The 22632-nt window shown below is 45.6% G+C and overlaps 1 protein-coding gene across 2 annotated transcripts in view; it reads left to right on the forward strand.

The window, feature by feature from the left end:
* Positions 1-22632, forward strand: part of LOC147693559 (folate receptor gamma-like) — a 165829-nt gene that overhangs the window by 76060 nt on the left and 67137 nt on the right. For both annotated transcript variants that reach the window (XM_086933777.1, XM_086933778.1), the window contains exon 2: positions 21186-21321. In XM_086933777.1, coding sequence (XP_086789903.1) covers positions 21186-21321 — 136 coding nt within the window. The remainder of the gene's footprint in view (positions 1-21185; positions 21322-22632) is intronic.

Here is a 22632-nt window from a genome sequence, read left to right on the forward strand (position 1 = left end):
AGGGCAGGTCACTCACTCTTCATACAGAGAGCTCAAGCACTTTACACTGTACCACAGTGAAAAAAGTGCGCAGAGGCCTAGAATCACCAACACCAGGTTCCAGAAACAGGCTAGGAAAAAGCAAAAAGTCTAGGGGTAAACCTGCCCAAAGGGCCGGGTCCAACACAGCCCCCTTCCAGCCAAAACGCAGGGTAGACCAATCACTCCACTGATGGGCTTCACTGCTTTGGGCGACAAAAACCACGGACACGGACCTGCCCGGCAGGGACAACCCCCTGGTTTTTCGCCACTCTGAACCTACCTGGTTACCTCTAAACAATAACTCTCTGACACAACTAGGACACCCCACTGGGACTCCCTAGTCATCCACAGCCAAGACCATCCAAATCACAGGTCCTAACCAATCCACAGAGCGGGGGGCCATAACCCCTGGCACTCAATAGCCATTCTCCACTCTCTCTCTCAGTGTAGCTACAACTACCACTGATCCAACAACCTAGGGTCCACACCCCCAAGCTGACCAGAGGTCTCGGGCAAGAATGCCCCACCCTACCCCTACTTCTGGGTTTCCGCACCCTCACAGAGAAGCATTCACCAGAACACAAGTCTCCTACCAGATCAGGACCTCACTCCATCACTGGTCTACCACCTGGACACTATTTCACTTCTGAGGTACAAAGCACACAGCACAGTTCCTCTTCAAGCAGGTGGGGGGACACAGTCCACAGCAAAGCCCCCTTTCCTCTACCTTAGTGGAAACAACAACTGCAGGTGAGCCCCAGATCACACAGCTAGGGCAGCCCCCCTCAGTCTCTTCAGCTGATCCACTTGGGCAGAGATTCCTCTTGACCTAGAAGTTTCCTAATCTCCCAACCTAAGATCTAAACCCTCAGGTTGCACCGGGGGCAGAAGTAAGGACACCGTCCCTCTGCACCCCCTTCCAGTTCCATGACTACAGGCCCAGTATGTCTCAGGCTAGACAGAGCACACGCCAGCGGCGTATCAGCGACACACTCTCCTCCAGTACTCCCTATCACAGGGTGATTCTCAGTATGTCCCAGGCTAGACAGAGCACACGCCAGCGGCGTATCAGTGACACACTCCTTTAGTACTCCCTATCACAGGGTGATTCTCAGTATGTCCAAGGCTAGACAGAGCACACGCCAGCGGCGTATCAGTGACACACTTTCCTCCAGTACTCCTCCCAGGTCAGGCCACAACCCCAACCCGGCTTTCCCCCCTCCTCGGGGAACGACCTCCAGAGGCCCCACAAATGGTCAAGCACTCTAGACGGTCAAATGCTCAGCGAGCCAGGACTTCTGCACCCTCCACTTAGGAGCGGTACTGCCCAATACTAGGACTGCCGGAGGTCTGGTTACAGACACTCCCCGTCCTCTAGACACAGGAAAATCCTCCTCAAATGACTTGTATGTACAGCCTAGGCCCCTGACCTGGCGCTCCCTTAGGGAACCCTCCGGGCCCTGAGATAAGGTTTCAGGCCAACGTGGGACACACTGTCCCACACTCACTCCGCCTCCACTGAGACAGGACGTGAGCCCCTACACCCCTACCATCCTACTGGGATCTAGCTGGGCTACACATGAACCTCTTCACCTACACAGGATCAACAGATACACAAGCCACTGCTTTTAGAATCACTCCCTAATGCCACTGCAAGACATCTAGCACACCGCCAGACGTCCACCTTCTTGTCCAGTTCCTCTGCAGGACCTCCTGCACACCACCAGAGGTACACCTCTCATGCAAGCTCTTTAACAAAAAGAAAACTCACACCAACTCCTCCAGTTCAGCACATCACTCATGCGCACACTCCCCCCCCCCTCGGACTGGTAAGGCAGTTTTTACCACCCCTGATCACTCAACCTGACCACACGTGACACAGGTACCAAACTCTGGGAGCGGGGAATGGGAGTTAACACACTGGACACATCAAAGCTGCCACCACTGGATCCTACCACACTGGGGAATCCAGACGCACACACTACACCCAGGGAACAACTACCCCCCTGAGCTAGTCTTTTCTCCTCACACTCCTTCCCTCTCCTATCTACCCACACAGGTACAGGATTTGGGATTGGACAAGGGACCCAGCAAGGGATTCCTAATCTATGGGAACCTCCCCCTCTACTGGCGTCCCGCCCTGTCACTTTCTCTCATCTGCCGCTAAACATAAAGCGCAGAAACACATTTGAAAATGACACTCTTGAGGAAAAAAAATCAAAAGCAATAATCCCAAACATGTGACTATCTGAAAAAAACAATTGCAGAGTTTTGTAATGTAGCCAGTTGTCGCTATGGCACTGCGCAAACACCAGTTCCAAATCCGCACCGCTGACCCACCAATGTTAGAACTGGCTATTTCTGGTAGGCTAAGGCTGACGCCAAAGCCAGGCAGAAACCACCAATCTAGTCAGGGCAAGGAAGTCACACGCCAAGATAACCCCTGCTCACCCCCTTGGTAGCTTGGCACGAGCAGTCTAGGCTAAACTCGAAGGCAATGTGTAAAGCATTTGCGTCAGCGCACAATAGCAACAACATACTAGGTACACCACAAAAGAGACTCCACACAAGGTTATTATAAAAATACCCTTTGTATTGTAAAAGCACATCAGATAAAATCACACATATACATGGTGCCAATTGGCACGGGCAATATTCACATGGGATTATTCACAAGACAGGGCCACAAGGGCCACTGTCACACTCAGCACATTAGTAGTAATGAAATACTATCAGAACTTAGACTAAAAGAGTATAAAATCACTGTAGCACAAAGTAACAGTTATGAATCACATCCAGTAACTACTGGGAACAGGTAAGTACACACTACGCAACCCTAAACACCTTAGGAGCATGTCACGCAGGTAACCAGGACCTCACTAGGACCACCTGTACTAGAAAGAACAACCACCTAAGGATAAAATCCACTTAGGGGTATAAATCAGAACACATTACCCATGATGCATGAATATACATTCAGAGGAGTAGCAAAGAAAGAAACACATGATGTATAGACCTACACATTCAGCGGTGTTAAGGACAGAGCACATGATGTAATCACAATACATTCAGGGGTGCAGCGCAAGAAGACACATGATGACTAAACATTCAGAGGTGTAGCGCATGAAAAGAAAGACACATAATGCAGGAAACATTCAGAGGTGTCAAAGTAATACAATAGCGCAAAAATCACATGAGGCCTAAAAACCTTCAGAGGTGCAGGAATAACACATGATGCAAGAAATCACATTCAGAGGTGCAATAACCATATGATTGCGCACAAACTCACATAAGCCACCACCTGTGGCAGTCCCTAGGCCAATGGCCTTGTTGGGGCTCAGACGCCCTGAGTCTCAGTGTCAGGGTTGCCAGTCTCAAAGTTCAAAAAGCCTAAACGTGGCAGGTGCCCACTAAGTGCTGGGCACCTGGAGAACAATAAAACTGCGCCAGGGCCCTCACTGGCCCTTGGCGCCAACTGCGCTACTGCTGGAGCCACACAGGCTCTGGGCATAGCACATGCCCCAGACGTTGGAGCCACAGAGGCTCTTAAAACAAGGCGCTAGGAACCAACTCCAGCGCTTTCCCCAGGAAAAGGCAGCTTCTCCATGCTGCCAGGGTCCCAGAGCTTCCCCAGGGGCAAAGCCAAGTCCCCCCTTCAGCCCAGGCAGGGCAGAAGGGTCCCCCAGGAGTCCAGGAATCCAGGCACCCAGGGGCTGGGCAGCGCCCACCCCTGGTAGATCCAAGTCAGCCACAAGAGCTAGAACAAGAACCCGTTGGAGGGAGACACAGCTCCTTCTTATAGCCAGGAATGCCTTTGAAGTACTTCGTGCAAGGGACCCCGAGTGCTGGAATGTTTCTGGTTTACGTCTTTCCTGACAGCTTCAGGGCCAGAGGTGACAGTGAGCCGTCAGGAAGGAGAGCTAGCAGGGTGGCAGACAGGCACGGCCCGGCACCACCAGACACTCTTTCCTCCCATCCCTGACAGCAGAGGGGCCTTTCATCCATGGCTGACTCAGACCCCCTCCTCTGGGGCCTTGCAGACCCTGCAGACCCTGTCCTACTCAAACCGGACAGTCCATCCACCAGCAGGTCCAGGCACTCCTGGGCAGACTCACCAGCCAATCACACGCTAGCACCAACTTACACAATTATGCCAACTTCCAAAAGTGGTACTTCTAGACTAGACACAGTCATGCTGCATACATCATTTTGCAGCATTCATTCTCACGAGTTCACACATATCAAACTCGACCCCTGCACTCCCCACACAACAGGAACTACCATGGGCATACATATTCCCCATTCATTCCTATGGGAGGGCAGGTCACTCACTCTTCATACAGAGAGCTCAAGCACTTTACACTGTACCACAGTGAAAAAAGTGCGCAGAGGCCTAGAATCACCAACACCAGGTTCCAGAAACAGGCTAGGAAAAAGCAAAAAGTCTAGGGGTAAACCTGCCCAAAGGGCCGGGTCCAACACCCAGACAGAAAGCATTGGAGTGATTGAGGAACTTCTAAGGAAGGAGGAATGGCCATGGGCAGCCCCCATTGAGTGGGTGTTCTCCCATATGCGAATAGCACTAACTAAAAATTTCTTCAGATTCGAGGACCAATTGTATGTACAAGTCCATGGAACTTCCATGGGCAGTACTTTTGCTCCAAGTATAGCCTGCCTCTATATGAGCCACTTTGAGGACCAACACATATGGTCTCAAAACCCTTACACTAACAACATATGTAAGTGGTATCGCTACATAGACGATATCCTGGTCATATGGAGAGGGGATGACAAAAGTGTTGACGATTTTGCAATCTGGATTAATGGATTAAATCCGTATCTACACTTCACTTTGAACAAAGACAAGGAAACAATTCCATTTCTAGACATCAACATCCTAACACACAATGGGATTCTGGAGAGCTCTTTATACACAAAATCGACTGATAACAACTAAGATTCAACAGTGCACACCCACGGTCCCTGAGAGAAAATCTACCTGTCGGACAATTTTTAAGAATCTGCAGGAACTGCTCTCAGATTGAGGACTATAAGAGAGAGGCAGAAATTTTGTCAGAAAAACTTAAAGAGAGAGACAACCCCGATAACATCATTGCAAAAGCAAAAAAGAGAGCACGCAATACCCCACGGGAAGCCCTCCTAGAGACCCAAGAAAAAACTGAACCCCAGCAAATCATCTGTGTTACTACATATAATTCGTCGTCCAATGACGTCAAAAAAATTATAAATAAAAAGTGGCCAATCCTAACATCAAAAAAATTAATATATGAAAAGCCTATGTTCTCATTCAAAAGAAACAAAAGCCTGAGAGACGTCCTGGTACATACCGATTCAAGTAAACCCAAGGTGGACAACCAAACAACCCTATGGAATAGTACACCAGTTACTGGACACTATCCATGTGGCTCCTGTGTAGCCTGTGAATTCACTGAACAAACAAAGACAATAGACTTGGGGCTTCGCACTGCATGGGAACAAAGATCCCATACTAATTGCAACTCCGAGTCAGTAGTCTACCTTATTAAGTGCCCATGTGGACTTATGTATATAGGTATGACGAGTTGAAAAATTAAAACTCGTATTAGTGAACACAGGAGCACAATCAGGCGAGCTATCACTGCCATCAGACTAACAGCACACTATGTAGAGAAACTGCACAAAGATACAGATTTACAATGGACAATAATTGAACAAGTGAAGGGTTCTGGCAATCTACAAAAGAGACTCCTACAGAGGGAACAACGTTGGGTCTACCGATTAAAGACGCATATCAATGGTCTCAACGACGCCATACCCTGGAGCCAATTAAATAAGTGAACCTGAATCAATCAAGTAGAGAAATCTGAGCATTATACTGCTGTTTGAGAAAAAATAATTTTTTTAAAAAAATGAACTTTCAAAAGAATGAACTTAATTAGCTCCCTTCGACTAACTTTGAAGGTATGGTCACCAGACTCCGACTTGATGCTTTAAATTCTTTTTACATACTGCTATCCAGTGCATCTCAACCCCGATCACTAACCTCCGTTTTTGACAACATAAGGAAGAACCACATTTGGCCTAAACACTACATTTCCCGGCATTACATTCGATTACACGCCACGGGGTGACGCACTACGTCATTCGCGCATGCGCGCCACACACAGCACCCGTTGCCATTCACGGGACTATAACATACAGTGCCCTGATGTCCGCGGCTGTTCAAGCCGAAGACCGGAACCGAACTAGATACATTGCTGGGTGAGACCTTCAATTTAATTAAGTGTCCTTCCTTTTTAATGCGGTCGAGCTGACCCCGCTCATTCACCTCAAACGCTGCTCCCTGCTTAAGAACGACAGCGTCTAAGACTATCCCATATCGCTAGGACCACCCACATGTTGACCGGCCCTGTGTGAAGCAAGCCGACTTCCCTAATTGGGTAAAGTATTTGAGTTACGCAAATGTGCATGATTAACGCATACTGAGACGAGTGATATCAGAATCATTCAGAACTGTTTTTATAATCAAGTGGATATGAATGAGACTTACTTTTTATGTATATGTGTTAAGTTAAGATGAGTATATACACAAGTTGCTTATGAATGTACCACATCAGAATGCGATCACCTTGCCACCGAGACATAGTTTCACGTGCACATAATCCACGATATGTCACGGAAGCATGTACTTGTTGGGCACAAGTAGGGGCTGACACCTCTTTTCAAGCATACACTTGGAAGCTAGTGCATGCTCACGACACTGGCATACGCTGCTGACCATCGTTTCCACTGCAAAAAACAGTAAACTGGACATAAGTTTGTGAGATTGGTTTACTTGTTTGTTTCCACAGATGCAGCCTGGCAGCACGCATGAACAGCACACATTACACTTGAGGAGCAGCTACTCTGCCCTCATCTTTGTTAGGATAGGGAATCCCATCCTCTGTTACCTCACATAGGGGGCTTTCCTGCCCTGAAGAAAGTCCCGGACCTTCATGGCCATTGAGGACTGAAACATGTTGGCACTAGGGTCATAGGACCATAATATCCTTACAAGACCCATTTGTATAAGTAATCTTTATACAGTATTTTACTTCCCAGATAGACCCCAAGAATAAAGGGAAACCGGGGATCTATCTAGGTGATGTTATTTATCTTAAGTAAAGCCCCCTCCTCCAAAATATCAGAAGAGCTTCCCAATACTGTGGTTGAGCCCACCCTGACTTATAGGGGTCAGGGTGACCCGATGATGAAGCATGACACCACTAGGGTGTGTGAGGGTAATATAAACAAGATTAAAGTATTCCCCAAACAAACATGGTTGCATTAGAGACAACCAGATAGTTAGATCACCCTATTAGCTCCCACTTCTTTCTCTTATAGATCGCGGGCATAGAACTCTACACTCTACTCAATTGACTTACCTGTGGTCCACTGGAGTATTTTTTCGTGTTGTACTATTTTGGGAGGATATACTCCAGTTACCTCTTACCCTCAGGGCACCTGGTTCATTCCAGTGCCCGTTTGTGTTTTTGCATTATGTAAATGACCAATATATTATATTTGCTAGGAGTTTGTGTTCTCACACAAAACACGGAACTTTGGTAAATGTTCATCCAAGCCGAGGGTGAGACATACACCCGCCAGCAAGATCTTTCACACCATAAATATAAGCTTATCGTTTATTGCAATTGATTACTGCTGCCATGGATGAGGGTACAAGTAAGTAGAAGTTAAAATGAAATGCATTTGGTATGCCTACTAATCAGCATGCAACTCATCTGATGGAATTTGGGGCATGCTCCTCCTCACAAGAGGAACCTGCAAAGTCTGTCTGAGACCTCTGTCTACATGTGAGTAATGTTTATTTGACCACAGAAACTAAAGTTTCAAGTCCTGCACTTCCATAGAGAGGGTACCAAAAATAGTAAACATTCGTGGATAAAGGTATGTCCAGCACTGACTGCGCTTAAACCTGTTCGCAAATACTATGACAAATTGGAATGTGCTTGGGGAGGACTACTTTAAGCGTGAAGCTCATTGTGTGACACAAAAGTTGACATTTTTTCCACTTTGATATTCAATGATTCATATCTTTATAGTATTTGTTACAGGACCGTACATTCAAGTACTTTCAAGGGTTTAAATTAACTTTTTGTAAATCAGTTATGAAATTGACTATGCGGATATGGCCTCGACTAAGGGTACCTCGGTAATTAGTTACCCTGCATAATAGCCTCTTTGAAGGGATGGTTGGGATTTACTGCATCCACTAATTAAAATCCACACCCTTCCATAAAGTTCAGCTAGTCAAACTGTAATTTACTGTGGAAAAAAGGAATGACAAATCCTGTGAAATGGGGTTTAGTGTGGAAAGCACTTCATTTTTAGTGCTTCTCTCTCTGCAGTCTGCCTGTGCAGTTGTAAAACTGCCATTTTTACCTAGCAATTGGACCCTTTTGCCAGGCCTAAAAATATTCCCTTTTACTACATAGGTCACCAGGATTTCACAACTAGCGCCAGTCCTAGTGGTGGTTGCTAACTGTTGCGCCTGCTCGCTACACACCATGGGGGGGCTGGTCCCACTTTTACTTTGTTCTCTCTGATTCACTACTTGTGTCTATTTTTGGTGCCCTCTGAAAGAACGTCTATGGGTACATATGACTTGGTGGGTAACCTGGTGCTATTTAAGGTCATCATCTACTATTTACTGTGCTTTGAAAATTGATATACTTGAATATGTAATGAGAAATGTGCTGTAAAATACACCATTTTGGTCTGTCTTTTTCCTAAATGTTTGTGGGGGGAGAAACACCCCCCCCCCCCCAAGCCCCCCTATTAGTTGTTGGACTCACTCGCTGCGCGCGGGGCGGGGGCTGGTCTGGCTAAATTTGCCAGGGCTGCTTTCAGTTCCCAGTCCGGCCCTGAACAAGTCCCTTCTCCGCAAACTACAGACAATTGAGAACACAGCAGCCAGACTTGTCCTCGACATCCCCTGTAACAAACACATCAGCCAACACCTGTGGAGACTCCACTGGCTCTCCGTGGAGAGGAGAATCCCCTTCAAAATCCTCACCTACGCCTACAAATACCTACTCAACAACGTACCCATACTGTAAAGGGGTTATATGGAAATGCATACCTGCATGATTGAGAATGAACCTGCACTCATGCACTGAAGACTGGCAGGTCATTGAAAGGAATATGCATCACCGCTTTGATGCATATTGGACGGAGCTGTATGTGAACACCGCAAGTTAATAATGTTGTGTACATTGTGCAGTCGACACATTAAGGGCACATTTGTATATATATCATGCCAAACACATTTATATGCAGAGTTAAATGTAAGCGAAGGGCATGGTTAACAAAATATAACATGAATTCTATAAAAGAACAAATATATGCTTTAAAAATCATTCATGAAGATAATTATAAAACATGTAGGCCCAAAGCTGTCCTGTTAATAGATATTTGGCTAGAAATATCTGTAATTATTTAATGAACTTTATAACCAATTGCTTTCAAGAAAATTGACTAATAAGGAGTCTAGACTTAAATCTACTTCTCGCCTTAACAGGTGGAATAATGAACTCTATACTGCATCTTCCCCTACCAGCCTTAAACTCCGCCTCCTGCCTTCAGGTGGATCTACTTGTGATAAAACTTCTACTTCCTTCTCTGGTTAAGAAAAATTTGATCGGGAACACCACAACAATGGCAGCAAAACCTAACCACGCATGATACACACAAGACAATAACCTGGATGGACATAAAACATCTTAGATTTAAATTTTTTCCCCATCATAATGGACGGAGTGATATCGCCTATTAAACATATCAGACATGCTAACTCGTCATTTATCACCTAATCAGTATGACAATATGATAACCCGTTCTTCAGAATAGAGACCTTTACGCACTAGATCCAGATAAACTATTCCAAAACAGAAGTCCTCTGTAGCAAACAAGGAAAATATCAGGCTTGAAGGTCTAATTCTCATATATTTGTGATCAAAAGGACATCGTAACAAGGAGATGAAATAATGCGACATCTGTTAGACCAGAATTTATTTTTAAAACGAGTTGTCATGGTGTTACTGTTAAAAAGGATCAACTTCTACCTACTAAGTTTTTTACATGTTACCTGCCTGTATGGCGAACGTTTCACCTGAACTAAGCAAACCTTCTGTATTTTGAGAGGACTCTATTTATTTATTTATTTATTTTTACATTTGTATGGCCCACAGCTACCCAAGAAGGGTTTCCCGGCGACTCTGAGGCTTCTGTTTAGATTGAAGGTGAAGCCGTGTTTGGAGATTCTGGTTTTTGGGGGCACTTTTTGTTCTGATTATTAATAGCTCTACCAAACATTTACTTTTGATATTGTATTTTATGTAGCATTGCCCTTTGTGCATATGTTTTATACATTTGGTGGGTCATGCATGTTGGTATGATGTGGTTGTGTCATTTCAATTGATTTGTGCTTGATAAGCAGTGTAGCAGTATGCAGGGCACTGCTAGTCACGCTGGTTTCAGTAAGCCTCCCGGTCGTGGCTTGTTCCAGCCAGCTGTAGGTTTCCACGTACAGCTCATTGGCTGCCGCAAACCTTGATTTTCTCTGGGCTTCCGTCCTTTTGCATCCCTTGCTCTTCCCTGCGGTCTTTAGTTTGGTAGAGCTCCCAAACCTATGGATCCCTTGCCCTTCCTATGGGTCAGTAGTTTAGTGGGGATTCCTTCCCATTGGAGCCCTTGCCCTTTCCCCGTAGTTTGTAGTTTAATGCCCTCACCCTCCCCAGGGATCAGTAGTTTAGGGGGCCTCGCTTTCCTTTGGAACCCTTGCTCTTTTGAGTCCAAGCTCTTTCCCTCAGCTGTTTGTGTTAGTGTGTGAGGTGAGTACAATGAACCTTTTTTAGGTCTCGCCTAGGCATTGCTTGCGTTGTCTCTTCAAGACCTGCTTTATTCAGGATATGGGCATAAAGCTCCGCCCACTTTCCACCCATCTTTTTTATCCGCTTCTGCCCTTTACAAATGGTGATTTTGTTTTATTGGTCATTAGGCTTAGTAGTCCGTCCTTAGCACTGCCTTGTCTCTAATTGTAACCTCACATGAGGACACCCCCTGTTACATGTGTTGTTACTCCCGGGGGTTTAAGTACAGCCTCAGAGCACTATTTCTCAGAGGTTTCAGGCAGGACAAACACTTGGTCCTAAGCAAGGTTAGCAGTTGTTACTTTACTCACTACCACATCTAAAATGTATGTGAGGCCTTCTATAAATTTCCCTTCATCAGTTCCACAGAGTACAACCAAATCTGGATTGAATGTAATAATTATTTTGTCACATTTCAAACCTACTGATTGTATATATGTACGTTGCTATTTCAATGTCCTCGAGGTACCGTCTTGCATGCAATTCATTCTGGTTAGGGTGGATTTAACATATCGTCTGCAGGGTACTCCACCCTGCAGCATGACTAGGTAAAAAAACATTGGCAATTATAATGTCAATAACGTCAACTCCAATAAATGCGAGACCGATTGCATTTCCAATGCAGTAGGTCTCGCATTTGTTGAAGTTAGCGCTGTTGGCATTGAAAATGACCATGTTTTTTACTTAGCTTTTTTATACTATTGCCAATTTTGCTAAGCAAATATAATAACTCCACTGCAAATAAAAAAACAATGTAAAAAAACATTTTCAACGCCAACCGTTTTAACTTTAAGAAATGCAAGACCTATTGCATTGCAAATGCTTGTTTCCATTGGTTCCTGTTGTTGGCTAGCTGCTTTAATGAGCACACTAGAATAGATTAACGCATTTTGCCCTTCCTCGTCTGGGCTCCTTGCATGTAGAGGTCCTCCAGGATATATGAAAGCGATTTAGGAAGGTGCGTTGGAGATCAGAGAACAGCGACCAGAAGGAGTAAAAGCAGCTGCCCTCTGCAGCAAGAAGGATGAGGTTCATTTGCAGTCCTGCAAAACAGACAAGTTTAGAGTGAAGTTTGTGTTAGGTCACTTCCAGATCCAACCTCCCGGTCTAGGCTGCTGGTGCCAGACTACACACCTATGTAGTGGCCACTGAGACACATATGTCGGCTTTCCTTTATGCCTTTTTATACTTCTGTTAATAGTCACTGCTTTGGAATTATTTTATTGATTAATCTATGCAATCACATGCTTTTTAATCATACCTAAATAAATACATATGATTTAGAAATACTACCCATTTGTTGTATTTCCTGGTAGTTGGGACACCGGGCTTCTCAGTTAACACACCCTGAAGAGTGTGATCCAGCGGAGGTCTAATTATTCCTCTAACCGTACTGGGCCCTTTAATTGGATAACCAAATCAAAGTCCTATACCACAGAGGCAATGATCCTCTGATGAATCTTTCTCTGTCGATAGGTGGGGCGGAAACTAGGATGTCTGAAATTTGTTAGCTGTCCACTGAGGACCATTAATTGACAAGTTAGAAATCCGAGTTAGATGCACCACTCTCAAGACCATACTGTAGATATAAAGAATAGCAACAGGAAGTCTCAACCTCCTAAAGTATTTAAGACTAGCAAGAATTGTACAAACCAATTGCAGTCGCGCCACAAAATAAGAGTAGCAACATCTGTTGTTCCTGCAGAGCTGGCTGTTTTTTCCAACAATACCACTATATTCACCATCCTTCATTAAATAAACCCAGCGCTCCCAGCAGTAGGCTGTCCAGCTTGATGCCACCAAGGCCTTCGATAACCTAGAGTGGCCCTTCCTCTTCTGTCTCCTCCCTCACTTGGGCTTCAGCCCAGTCTTTATACGTAAAATATTACTTCTCTGCACCCTTCCCACTGCCCGCCTCCGGATTAACGATCAAATATCTGAGCCTATCTGTATCAGGAGAGCTACCAGGCATGGGTGCTCGCTGTCACCCATGCTCTTTGCCATCGCAATAGACCCCCTTGCTGCTAGACTTTGACAGCACCACACCCAGAGAGGCCTCGGTTTCGCGGTTCGTGCCCTTGTTGTCTCCATCATTGTGGACAACGTTACTCTCTATGTCCGCAATCCTCAGGAGAACCTCAGCCCACTGATCCATGAGGTGTTATGGTTTGAAGGCTACTCCGGCATTCAGGTTAACTGGAATAAGTCCATGCTGTACCCCCTCATGGACGCCATGGTGCCCTTCACTCCGGTCTCCCCCTTTGTGTGGGTGGCGGGTCCCACAAGATACTTAGGCATCTGGTTGAGCAGGGATGTGGACGAACTTTGGAGGGCTAATTTTGGCCGGGTTGTGGACTGGTTTGTGAGTCCAAGATTCCCCTCTGGCACCGGCTGCCTTTGTCTCTGGCTGGTTGCATAGCCATCGCTAAGATGTTGGTGTTCCCAAAGTTGATATATTTATCTGTCAATATTCCCATTCCCCTCACTGACCACTTTTTTCGCAAAGTACGCTCATTGATTATTACTCTGGTCTGGGCCGGTCGACAGCGGAGAATTGCGTATAATATCCTTACCCTCCTGATGTCGCGTGGTGGTCTTGGTGCCCCGACTTTAAACTTGATGCCTTTAGCGTTCAGGCCAGTTTCCTCCATTTTTGGCTCCATCCCACTCCTTTTCAGGTGCATGTCGTCGTGGAGGCCCACCTTGCTGCCCCATGGCCGCTCACGACCGTCTTGTTCGCCCTGGCCAAACTTCCACGTACAGAGATCGACACGGTGGAGACCCTGCGCTGGGTCTGGGATGGGCTTTGCAAATTCTCCAGCTCTGATATGCTCTCCGCGAGTGCCATGCCTATTGTTCATCATCCTGCTTTTCCCCCCCTTCAGTCTTCCGGGATGGTTAAACATGCAACCCACTTAGGGCTTTCCACAGAGTCTGACCTTTATCCTGGGAACACATTCTTCTCACTCGCTGCCGACTCCTGCCCCATGGACACTCTGCTCTACTATCAACTCAGGGCTATCGGCAAGGAGCTTCACCCCTTGTTCCCCCAGCCTCCTTCCACAATGGCCACTCTTGACTTCTTCTACACGTCCCCCTTCCCCCTGGAAAGTAGTCACTAAAATGTATGCCCTCCCACTGGCAGCTTCTCCCATATCTACTGACGGGGCACACGTGGTGTGGTGTGAGGACCTGGGTGTCAAAATCTCTCAAGTAGACTGGCTCTATTGCTACAATCAGATCCAACACCTGTCCCCAAACTACCGCCTGCGCATATTCATTTTACATATTTACATAGGCTTTACCGGACTCCTGCTCAGTTGCATAAGATGGGACTTATCCCCAACGATAGATGCATGCGCTGCTCTGCTCATGCCGCAGACTTCTCCCACCTCGCCTGCCTATGTCCTCAGATCTCCTCATACTGGTGCGAGGTCTGTGCCACTATCTCTGAGATCACCTCATCACTGGTCGAGCCTGATCCTCTCCTCTGCCTCTTAGGCTTTGTCAAATTTTGCCCAGATGCCACACGCCGCTTGACTGCGATGCTTCTTGTCCTTGCGCGGTGCAGGGCCTTCATGTGCTGGGGTTGCAGGCTTGTACCCAAGGTCGACACCTGGCTTGAGGATACTTCATGTTGTAAGACACTCCTGTCCGAATTCTGGGACCTAATGCCAGCCAAATACCGTCCAATTGACATATGGGGTCCACTTGTGTCTTACCTCTTAAGTCGTAACCCTCAGTGCCCTACGACCTCCCCCGCGCTCCCCGCCGAAGCCAGTGATGGTCAATGACTGGCTTCCTCCCTGCACACATTCACGTCTGCTCAATTAGCCTCTCTCCCCCACTCACTGTGCCTCCTCCCATGGCTCATTCTACTGCCCGGTGCTGCCACAACACTTCTCCTCTGTATTGCTTTCTTGTGCTACGTGTTTGAGGTAACCTCTGCTGCGATATACTTTATTCCTGTATATAATGTCTTGATGCAGTGCAATCGTGTAACCTTGCTGCGCAACTTTGTTCAATAAAGGTTTTTGAAAAAAAAAAAGACAATACTTTTAGACCATTAATTACAACCAAACGATGAATCAACAAGACTCAAAAACAGGCTCAGACACATTTTAGTAAAATTGTCATTGTATTAGAGATGCAAAATTCCTCTTAATCAGCAATTGCTTAACCCTTTCGATGCTGATGACGAGCTGAGCTCGTCATGTAACGCGGGTTTTAAAAAAAAGCATTGCTGATTAAGAGGAATTTTGCATCTCTAATACAATGACAATTTTACTAAAATGTGTCTGAGCCTGTTTTAGACGAAAACACTCGTACACACCGCACTCGTGATTTGCGGTCCGCTGATACCAAAATCGTCTATATCCGACGACCTTTATTTAACGGCTTCAGAATCTATGAATCACGGACCCACGAACTACGGAACTACAGCCTCATCAGCCAGGATAGCTTGAGTCCAGTGGCATGGAGAGCACAGGACCCATGTCTGGGCATACCCGTTCCACTCAGGGCGACAAATCTAAAAAGAACAATTGATGGACAGAATGCAGAACAATGTCATACATTCACCCCAGTACAAAGATCTGGGCCTAAATCCATTGTTGTTTTGCTCACCATGTCATTCCAGTTTGGACCCAGCCATATGCAAATCAGTCTTGACCCTGCGCCCAATGGGAACAGTGTAGCCCGAACTGCCAGGACCGGTCTTCCCTAGACTGAAAACAAGCATCCTAGGACCGGTTTCGACCTTTCAGCCCCCATCAGCCAGGATACCTTAACTTCAGTGGCATGGAGTAAAAGAAAACTGTACATTACACTTGCAAGGAATTATCCATTGTATAAAATCTGGGGAAAGGTCAACACCAGAGAAAAAAAGCATCTAGAAAAAAAGGCCTTTGTTAGCAGTGCACAGTTGAATGAAATAAGCTTTTCAACTCTACCTCAAATGTAATGAAATTAAATCAATTTGCTTAGAAATGTTTAAACTTCACAAATATTATTACATAAAAATAGCAAATGTTAGAAATATCCTATTACATATTTTTTACATTATTCATATAAATGCATGTTTTTCACAAAACATTTTCTGAGCCATTGTTTGAAGGTTTTCATGAACTATAATCTCTTCATATCATCCTGTAAAATATCAAGTTTACATTTCATTGTTTCTACATTTTTGCACTATTTTTCTCTCTAACTAGTGCGTATTAGCAAAAGCATCAAAACACAAGGCCACTTCATTTAGCATAAACCGCATTAATAAGCATAAGTACCATTAGTGCAACTACGTTTATATGTATTAATATTTCTCTATGTATTTTTTTCTTCATCGCATATTTTAACGCAAACTTTTACGGGGCTTCTGCGACACTTGTCTCTGTTTCATTTATCACTATATCTATTGTGTACAATGTCTGTTTTCAACGTTTTGTGTTCTCTATGTATAAATGTGTTGAGTATTATAACTTTCAAAATCTCACTTTATAAAGTGCAAAACATTTTCTGCTGGGAGCTGTGATCATAAATCCTGTTCTGTACCACACAAAGCCAATCATGAGCAAGATACATACACACATCTGTAACCCATCCAGCCAATCATGAGCAAGAAAGACACTCCCATGGGTGACTTCTCACGCTTTCTCCTTAGTGTCCTCTTCAAGAACCAGCTTAATTGGGGTTTCCTAGGGTGGTCCAATTTAAAATTGTCATGACCATTCCATTTATGAGGAACCTTAGGAGAAAGGACCATCATTTTGAGGCCAGTAATAAGCTCCATTGGCTGACAGTGGAAGATCGAATTCAATTTCCTTGTCTTTGCCTGCTGCATGTACATATCCAGCAAACTTCTCCTTACCCAAACTACTCACTTGTCTGACGTTCAGGCACAGATTTGTTGCAAAAAGCTTCTCTCTCCCTTAGCTACAGAAATATTGGACAATCTACTAGCCTTGCTGAGAACTGAACTGGATTATCGGAGTTTGCGTGGTTTGCTCAAGATCCATCTTTTCTCATGGCTACGGGCACTACAGTGCCTAGAGAAGCGTCTCTGTAGAGGGATATATGCAGTATTTTCTTACCGATGATTGATCCCAACATTATTAGTGTAGGTAGGGTACAGGGACTAGATCCAATTGCTGCTGAAACTCGTATTTTTGTTTTATTGGCACACAGTCTGGACCCACGATTGGTTGTTGTAGGAAGCTGGCTCTTTTTATGATATATATGAAAGTAAAGAGTCCAGGTGTTCCCTAATGAGTGGACAGGGGGCTTGCCATGGCAATCCCAAGGTGCCCTGTTGAGGGGTTAGTGGGGTCCAGCAGCCTTCGGCTTAACACAGAGGAGTGCAAGACATCTGAAAATACACACAATGGTCCATAAATGAGACACATGACTCACGAAGGAGATCCACCTGAATTTATAAAAATAGCAAACTATTTTTATATATGTTTAGGCATCAGAAGAAAATCGTTCAGGAATGTACGTTTTTTTAATATGAATTTTATTTAATTGAGTTTTTTTATATAGCGCTGGCTAGACCCGGAGGTATTAGAGCACTTTACAAGAGAATTAGCAAGAAGCAAGTTACAGAGAGTTACTATACATTACACAATGTGAAACATTAAAAACACGAGGTTACTCGAGAATGGCAAAAAAGACATAAGATGAAACAAATTAACACAGTGGTATAACCATATTAGCGCAGGATAAGTGGAGACAAAGACAGCCTAAGGGCAGAGTGGGAAAGGGGGAAAAACAGTAAGGAAAGCAGATTAGGACAGGAAAGTAGAGACGAAAGGGAGATGGGACCAGAGAATTTAACAACAATCGAAAACGTGGAGCAAGTCCATGGAAAAGAGAGATGATCGAAAGGCTGCCCAGATGGGGACCATCTGGGAGGAGAAAAGGACAAAGGTGGCTAAGATGGTGGATCCAGGACACGTGTATCAATAGAAGATAGTCCCCAAAATAGTTGGGTACATGAGAGTCCAAGTCCAAAATCCGAGGGGGCCGATTCCAAAAAAACAAGAGAGCTGATTTCACGGATTGGAACTAGATCGGGTAAGGAGCCAGAGAGTCAGAGGAGGGAGAAGTGCAGATGATTGCCGATGCACTGCTGTGCCGTCCGCATGCACAAGTTCTCGGAATTCTTTTCAGTTAAAAAAGACGACACTTGGCGCAATATCCAGGTTTTGCAAAGTTAACCTACAGGAGGAAATTCATATGCGGTTTACCAGTTCGTGTCAGCGACTTACAGAACCCTTCTCCAGAAGTTAAGGTGAGTGGTGGGCAAGCTCCAAGGCAGCACCAGCAGAACACCACTAGCGGCACTAGGGCGGCCAGGCACAGAGGTGCAAAAGAGCATCAGGTGTTTAATGTTCTCCTATGGAGAACGGTTGCAGTAGAAAGCGGCTGCAGGAGTGGACTGGGGGACCAGCCTAGTGAAACCAAGTGGCTTTGGTTCTTCCGATGTTGATGTGGGGACATCTTTGGTCCTATTCTTCTTGGGAACGGGCATCCAGGTGCAGATGGCGTGTTGGGTTTCTCCATCCAGAGACACTCGTGATTGAGGCAGCCTGCCAACAGAGACATCGGGGAGTTCACGAGGAGTCACTCCATGGTGGACTTGGTACCTTGAGGGCTTGGGGACCACGCCGTTGGCCCACTTCGACATGGACTGGGGGACTCGGGTGCTGTGGTGCTTGGCGGCATCGGGTTATGTCGGGCTAGGACTCCTTTTGGTCCTTCTTTCGCATTGTGCAGGATGCAGGGGACAATTCTGCTCTCCCTCGGGAGGTCTTGGTTCCTGGGCAAAGGCGGAGGTCTCCTGAGTTTTGGGGACTCAACACCTGCAGGACAAGTTGACATTCGATCAGTCAGTTGCTGGGTCTTCTGTTCTTTCTGTGTGACTCTTCTTGTCTGTCTTCAATCAGGTCATCAGGATTTGCTTTTCTGGTTCCAGGGGCTCCCCTAAAGTCTGTGATGTGGCATTAGGGGAGTGTAGGGCAATAGCCAAAGGACTAATGACCCTTGAGGTTACTATGCCCCCTATGTGACCACTTCCTGTGGGAAGTGGCTTACCCCTGTAACTGAATTCCTGAGTATGCATCAGAAAGACTGCCAATTCTGAAACATTGTGTCCATCTCAGTTTGGCCCACCTTAGAAGTGGTACTAGCCTGGGGGTGGTACGCCTATTGGACTCATTTTCCCACCTGTCCAGGTGCCAAGAGGGCTTTGGACAAAGTGGGTCGGCTACTTCATCTGTGAGGAGAGCCAGATTCCTGTTTAAAATGCAGCAGCTCTTTGAAGCTTGCCGGCCTAGGACTGCTAAGCAGCAAGTCATCCTGTGTGGGGGAGGGGGGCGGGTGACACCCTCTTCCCGGACAGGCTTTTGCTCTGGGTCTCACCCTAGGAGGTCAGAATTGTCTTTAGGTGCAGCCCCAAAGAAACCCGTCACGGAGCACACCAGAGGCTGGTAGGTTTTCATGGGGCACTTCTAAGGTGCCCTCTGGATGCAGGTATTGGTAAATCCATCACTGGAATCGGTGTGGGTTTATCAATAGGAGATGTTTGATACCAAACATCCTTAACTTCAGTGAAGCCATCTTGTAGCTAGGCAACTCGTTTTCACCAGAGTCCAGCACATGTTTTAAAATGGCTTCCCTGGTACTAGGAGAAATAGGACTGACCAGCACAGGGGCATATATGCTCATGCAGGTATACCCTCGCATATAATATTCAGCACCCTGCCTTAGGGCTGTCGGGCTTGCTGTAGAGGTGAATTACAAATATTTCATGCAGTGTTGGGGGACATGGCACACAGATGTGTGGCATGTCGTGTTTTCGCTTTTGTTTGCACCAAGACACGCAGCCTGCAATAGCAGCCCTGCATGTGCTTGGTGAGGGGTCCCTTAGGATGGCACAATTCGTGCTGCTGCCCTTAGGGACCCTCTTTAGTACCTCAGGCCTTGGGTACCCAGGGTACCATTTACTAGAACTTACAGAGGGTGCAAAGGGGACAATTGTACAGTTTTGGGAAAGTGCTCTGGCACTGGCGACCGGGTTAGCAGGGACCCAGTGCACTCAGTCACATCAGTTACCAGGCAAAAAGTTGGGATGACTATGTAAATAAGGGCTACATTCCTACAGTTGTGTGGTTGAAGATCATTTTTATTGTGGTTTCTTGATTGGACTATTCCATTAGTTTTTTTTTAAAATCTTTTTATTGAAACAAAACAGCTCCATCAAAAGACACATCAGGTAGTAGTGAGAAAGCAGTGGTATTCACACATTAAATGAGTAGAGTGCACCAGCCATTAATGGGCAGAAATACAGTCCACCCCCAGGTCATGCCCCAAACGAATATAAGTGGGTCAGCTAATCCGTTCCTCTCTCTCCTCCAATCCCCACCTCCTTGGCCAGGACCCTCCCCCCTACCTCCCTCCTCCCCCATGCCCCCTATGAAGTGTTCAGACTCTGCTACCAGCCGAGGCCCTTGGCCTCCCAGGGAGAGGGTGTGTCAAAGATATGTAGTTTGTGGTACCCAGAGGGGGGGGGACTCCTACGGTGATGCATCTGGGGTATCCATCCATTCTCCTCTATATCTCTTCCAAGCCTGCCATATCTTTTCCCATTTTTTGGGGCACCCTCTACTATTATAGATGACTTTCTATGCTATCTGGCACCAGCCTATATCTCGTTCCCATTCTTTTATTGTTTCAATCAAGTCACTCCCCCAAAGTCTTGCGATGTTTCTTTTGGCTACCATGCTCGCAAAGGCCAACCATATCTTGTCTCCTTTGGGCCACGTAATGTACCCTGTGACCCCCAAAACGTGCCATCTACCCTCCAGCGGTACCTCCGCCCCACCACCTCCTCCTCCATTATGTCCTTCAGCCTGACCCAATATGTACGGATTTTAGGGCAGTCCCATATTCCATTAGTTTTAAGGCTGTATTTTTTTGTTAGGCTGTTTTATAAGAATCATCTTATCTTGGACGTTCAGTGAAGTATTGGCTGATTTTTATGAATTGATGTTTTACTACATTTTTTTTTCTTTCCTTCTCTTGGCTTTATGGACTTTTTAGTGCAAAATAAAATTAATTGAATGTTTGAATAATGCTTACAATTTTTTGCAGGTGCCTAGAGCCCACTCTCACAGAAGGCAGCACTTCTTTGTTGTGGAATAGTTCCATTGATCGTTTTTTTCCTCTTATTTCCAGACCGATCATGGGATGGATTTTGATCTGGTTTTTTGCTGCAAGCGTGACCGGCGCTAAAGATAGCATGCTAAACATCTGCATGAATGCAAAGCACCACAAGGAGAACCCAGGAAAAGAGGGGGCAATGTACGGACAGGTAAATGACCAAAATCTGATGCTAAAGTAGACTTTTAAAGACATCCTAGAAATCTACAGGCGGGGAAATTTGAATCCACTGTATAGCAAGCTCTAAAAGTAGCCAGAAGGACTGGCACATTTTCATAAGACCAACATTGAGTTTCTACTTCAAAGAAATGAAGCTGAAATGTGTTAGGATACCATAGAAAGAAGAACAAATATTTTTGGGAAATAATCCTTCATAGCCTCCCCTTGCACACACACATCACAAGCCGCTTGGCCTTTGGTGGAAAACTGAAAAAAGTCTTTCTCAACTCCACATTACACCTAATAGGGATAAACACTTATAGAAATGAAACTGTGCTACCATATGCATTAAATGATAATTGTAGCAGCCCAATTATTCATCATGGAAGCATATGATCAATTAAATCCAGATAACAGAGCCTGAGAATACCATCCTCAACATTAAGAGCAGCGGCGTAACACAGGCCCCTGCAGCGCAACGGGTCTCAGCTCTCCAGGAGACCCCAATGCCGTGTACTGCTACAAGGCCGGGAAGGCATTAGGTAGAGTTGTTTGCTGGGATATGTCATACTGTTGAAAGTACGTGTTGTTAGTTGGATCACTTGGGCTCGAAAAGCCATTATAACTAACAACGTAAATGTTGAGGTTACAGTGTTTCCATTGACCAATCCCAAAACGTCTCACCCTTGTCGAGAGCGGTGCTTCAGGGGTGACACCAACATCAAACCGTCTTGACAAGCAACGATGAATGAACCCCTTTTCAGAATATAAGATTGCCTATGGCACGCTTCCTACCTAGGAACACGATCCAATGGAATTAGCAGTCCTAATCCTATGCAATTATAAAAAAACAGATCAGAAGAGTGTTACTGTTGCTGTAAATTGAAAATGATCAACACCTCACTCCAGTAAAAGAATGGGTGCGGGTTCCCGAATCTCTGTTTAGAAGCCCGCGGCCACATCGGCGTAGCTTGGTCAGTTAAGATTGGGGGGTGAGCTTCAGATTTTCCAACAATCACGCTGGCATTTAATGTTAAAATACATTATAGGACAAGCAGTGTGCCTGAGAGGGCCTAAGGGGCAGTGGAAAGGGAGAGGAATGCAGATTGGTAGGAGTACTAAGTGAGAACACAACATGTTGTAAAACAACCAACATTTTTGTGGACCTTCAAAAAGAGAGGGAGAGTGTGTGTGAGTTTTTGTCTGTGTCTATGCAAACATTCCTGCTTAAATCTGACAGACACCTCACCATACCTGTCTAAAAGCACCTGTAGCCAACTATTGATCAGAAAGTACATTTGTT

Source organism: Lissotriton vulgaris, chromosome 8 (genome assembly GCF_964263255.1).
Source record: "Lissotriton vulgaris chromosome 8, aLisVul1.2, whole genome shotgun sequence".
Classification (NCBI taxonomy): domain Eukaryota; kingdom Metazoa; phylum Chordata; class Amphibia; order Caudata; family Salamandridae; genus Lissotriton; species Lissotriton vulgaris.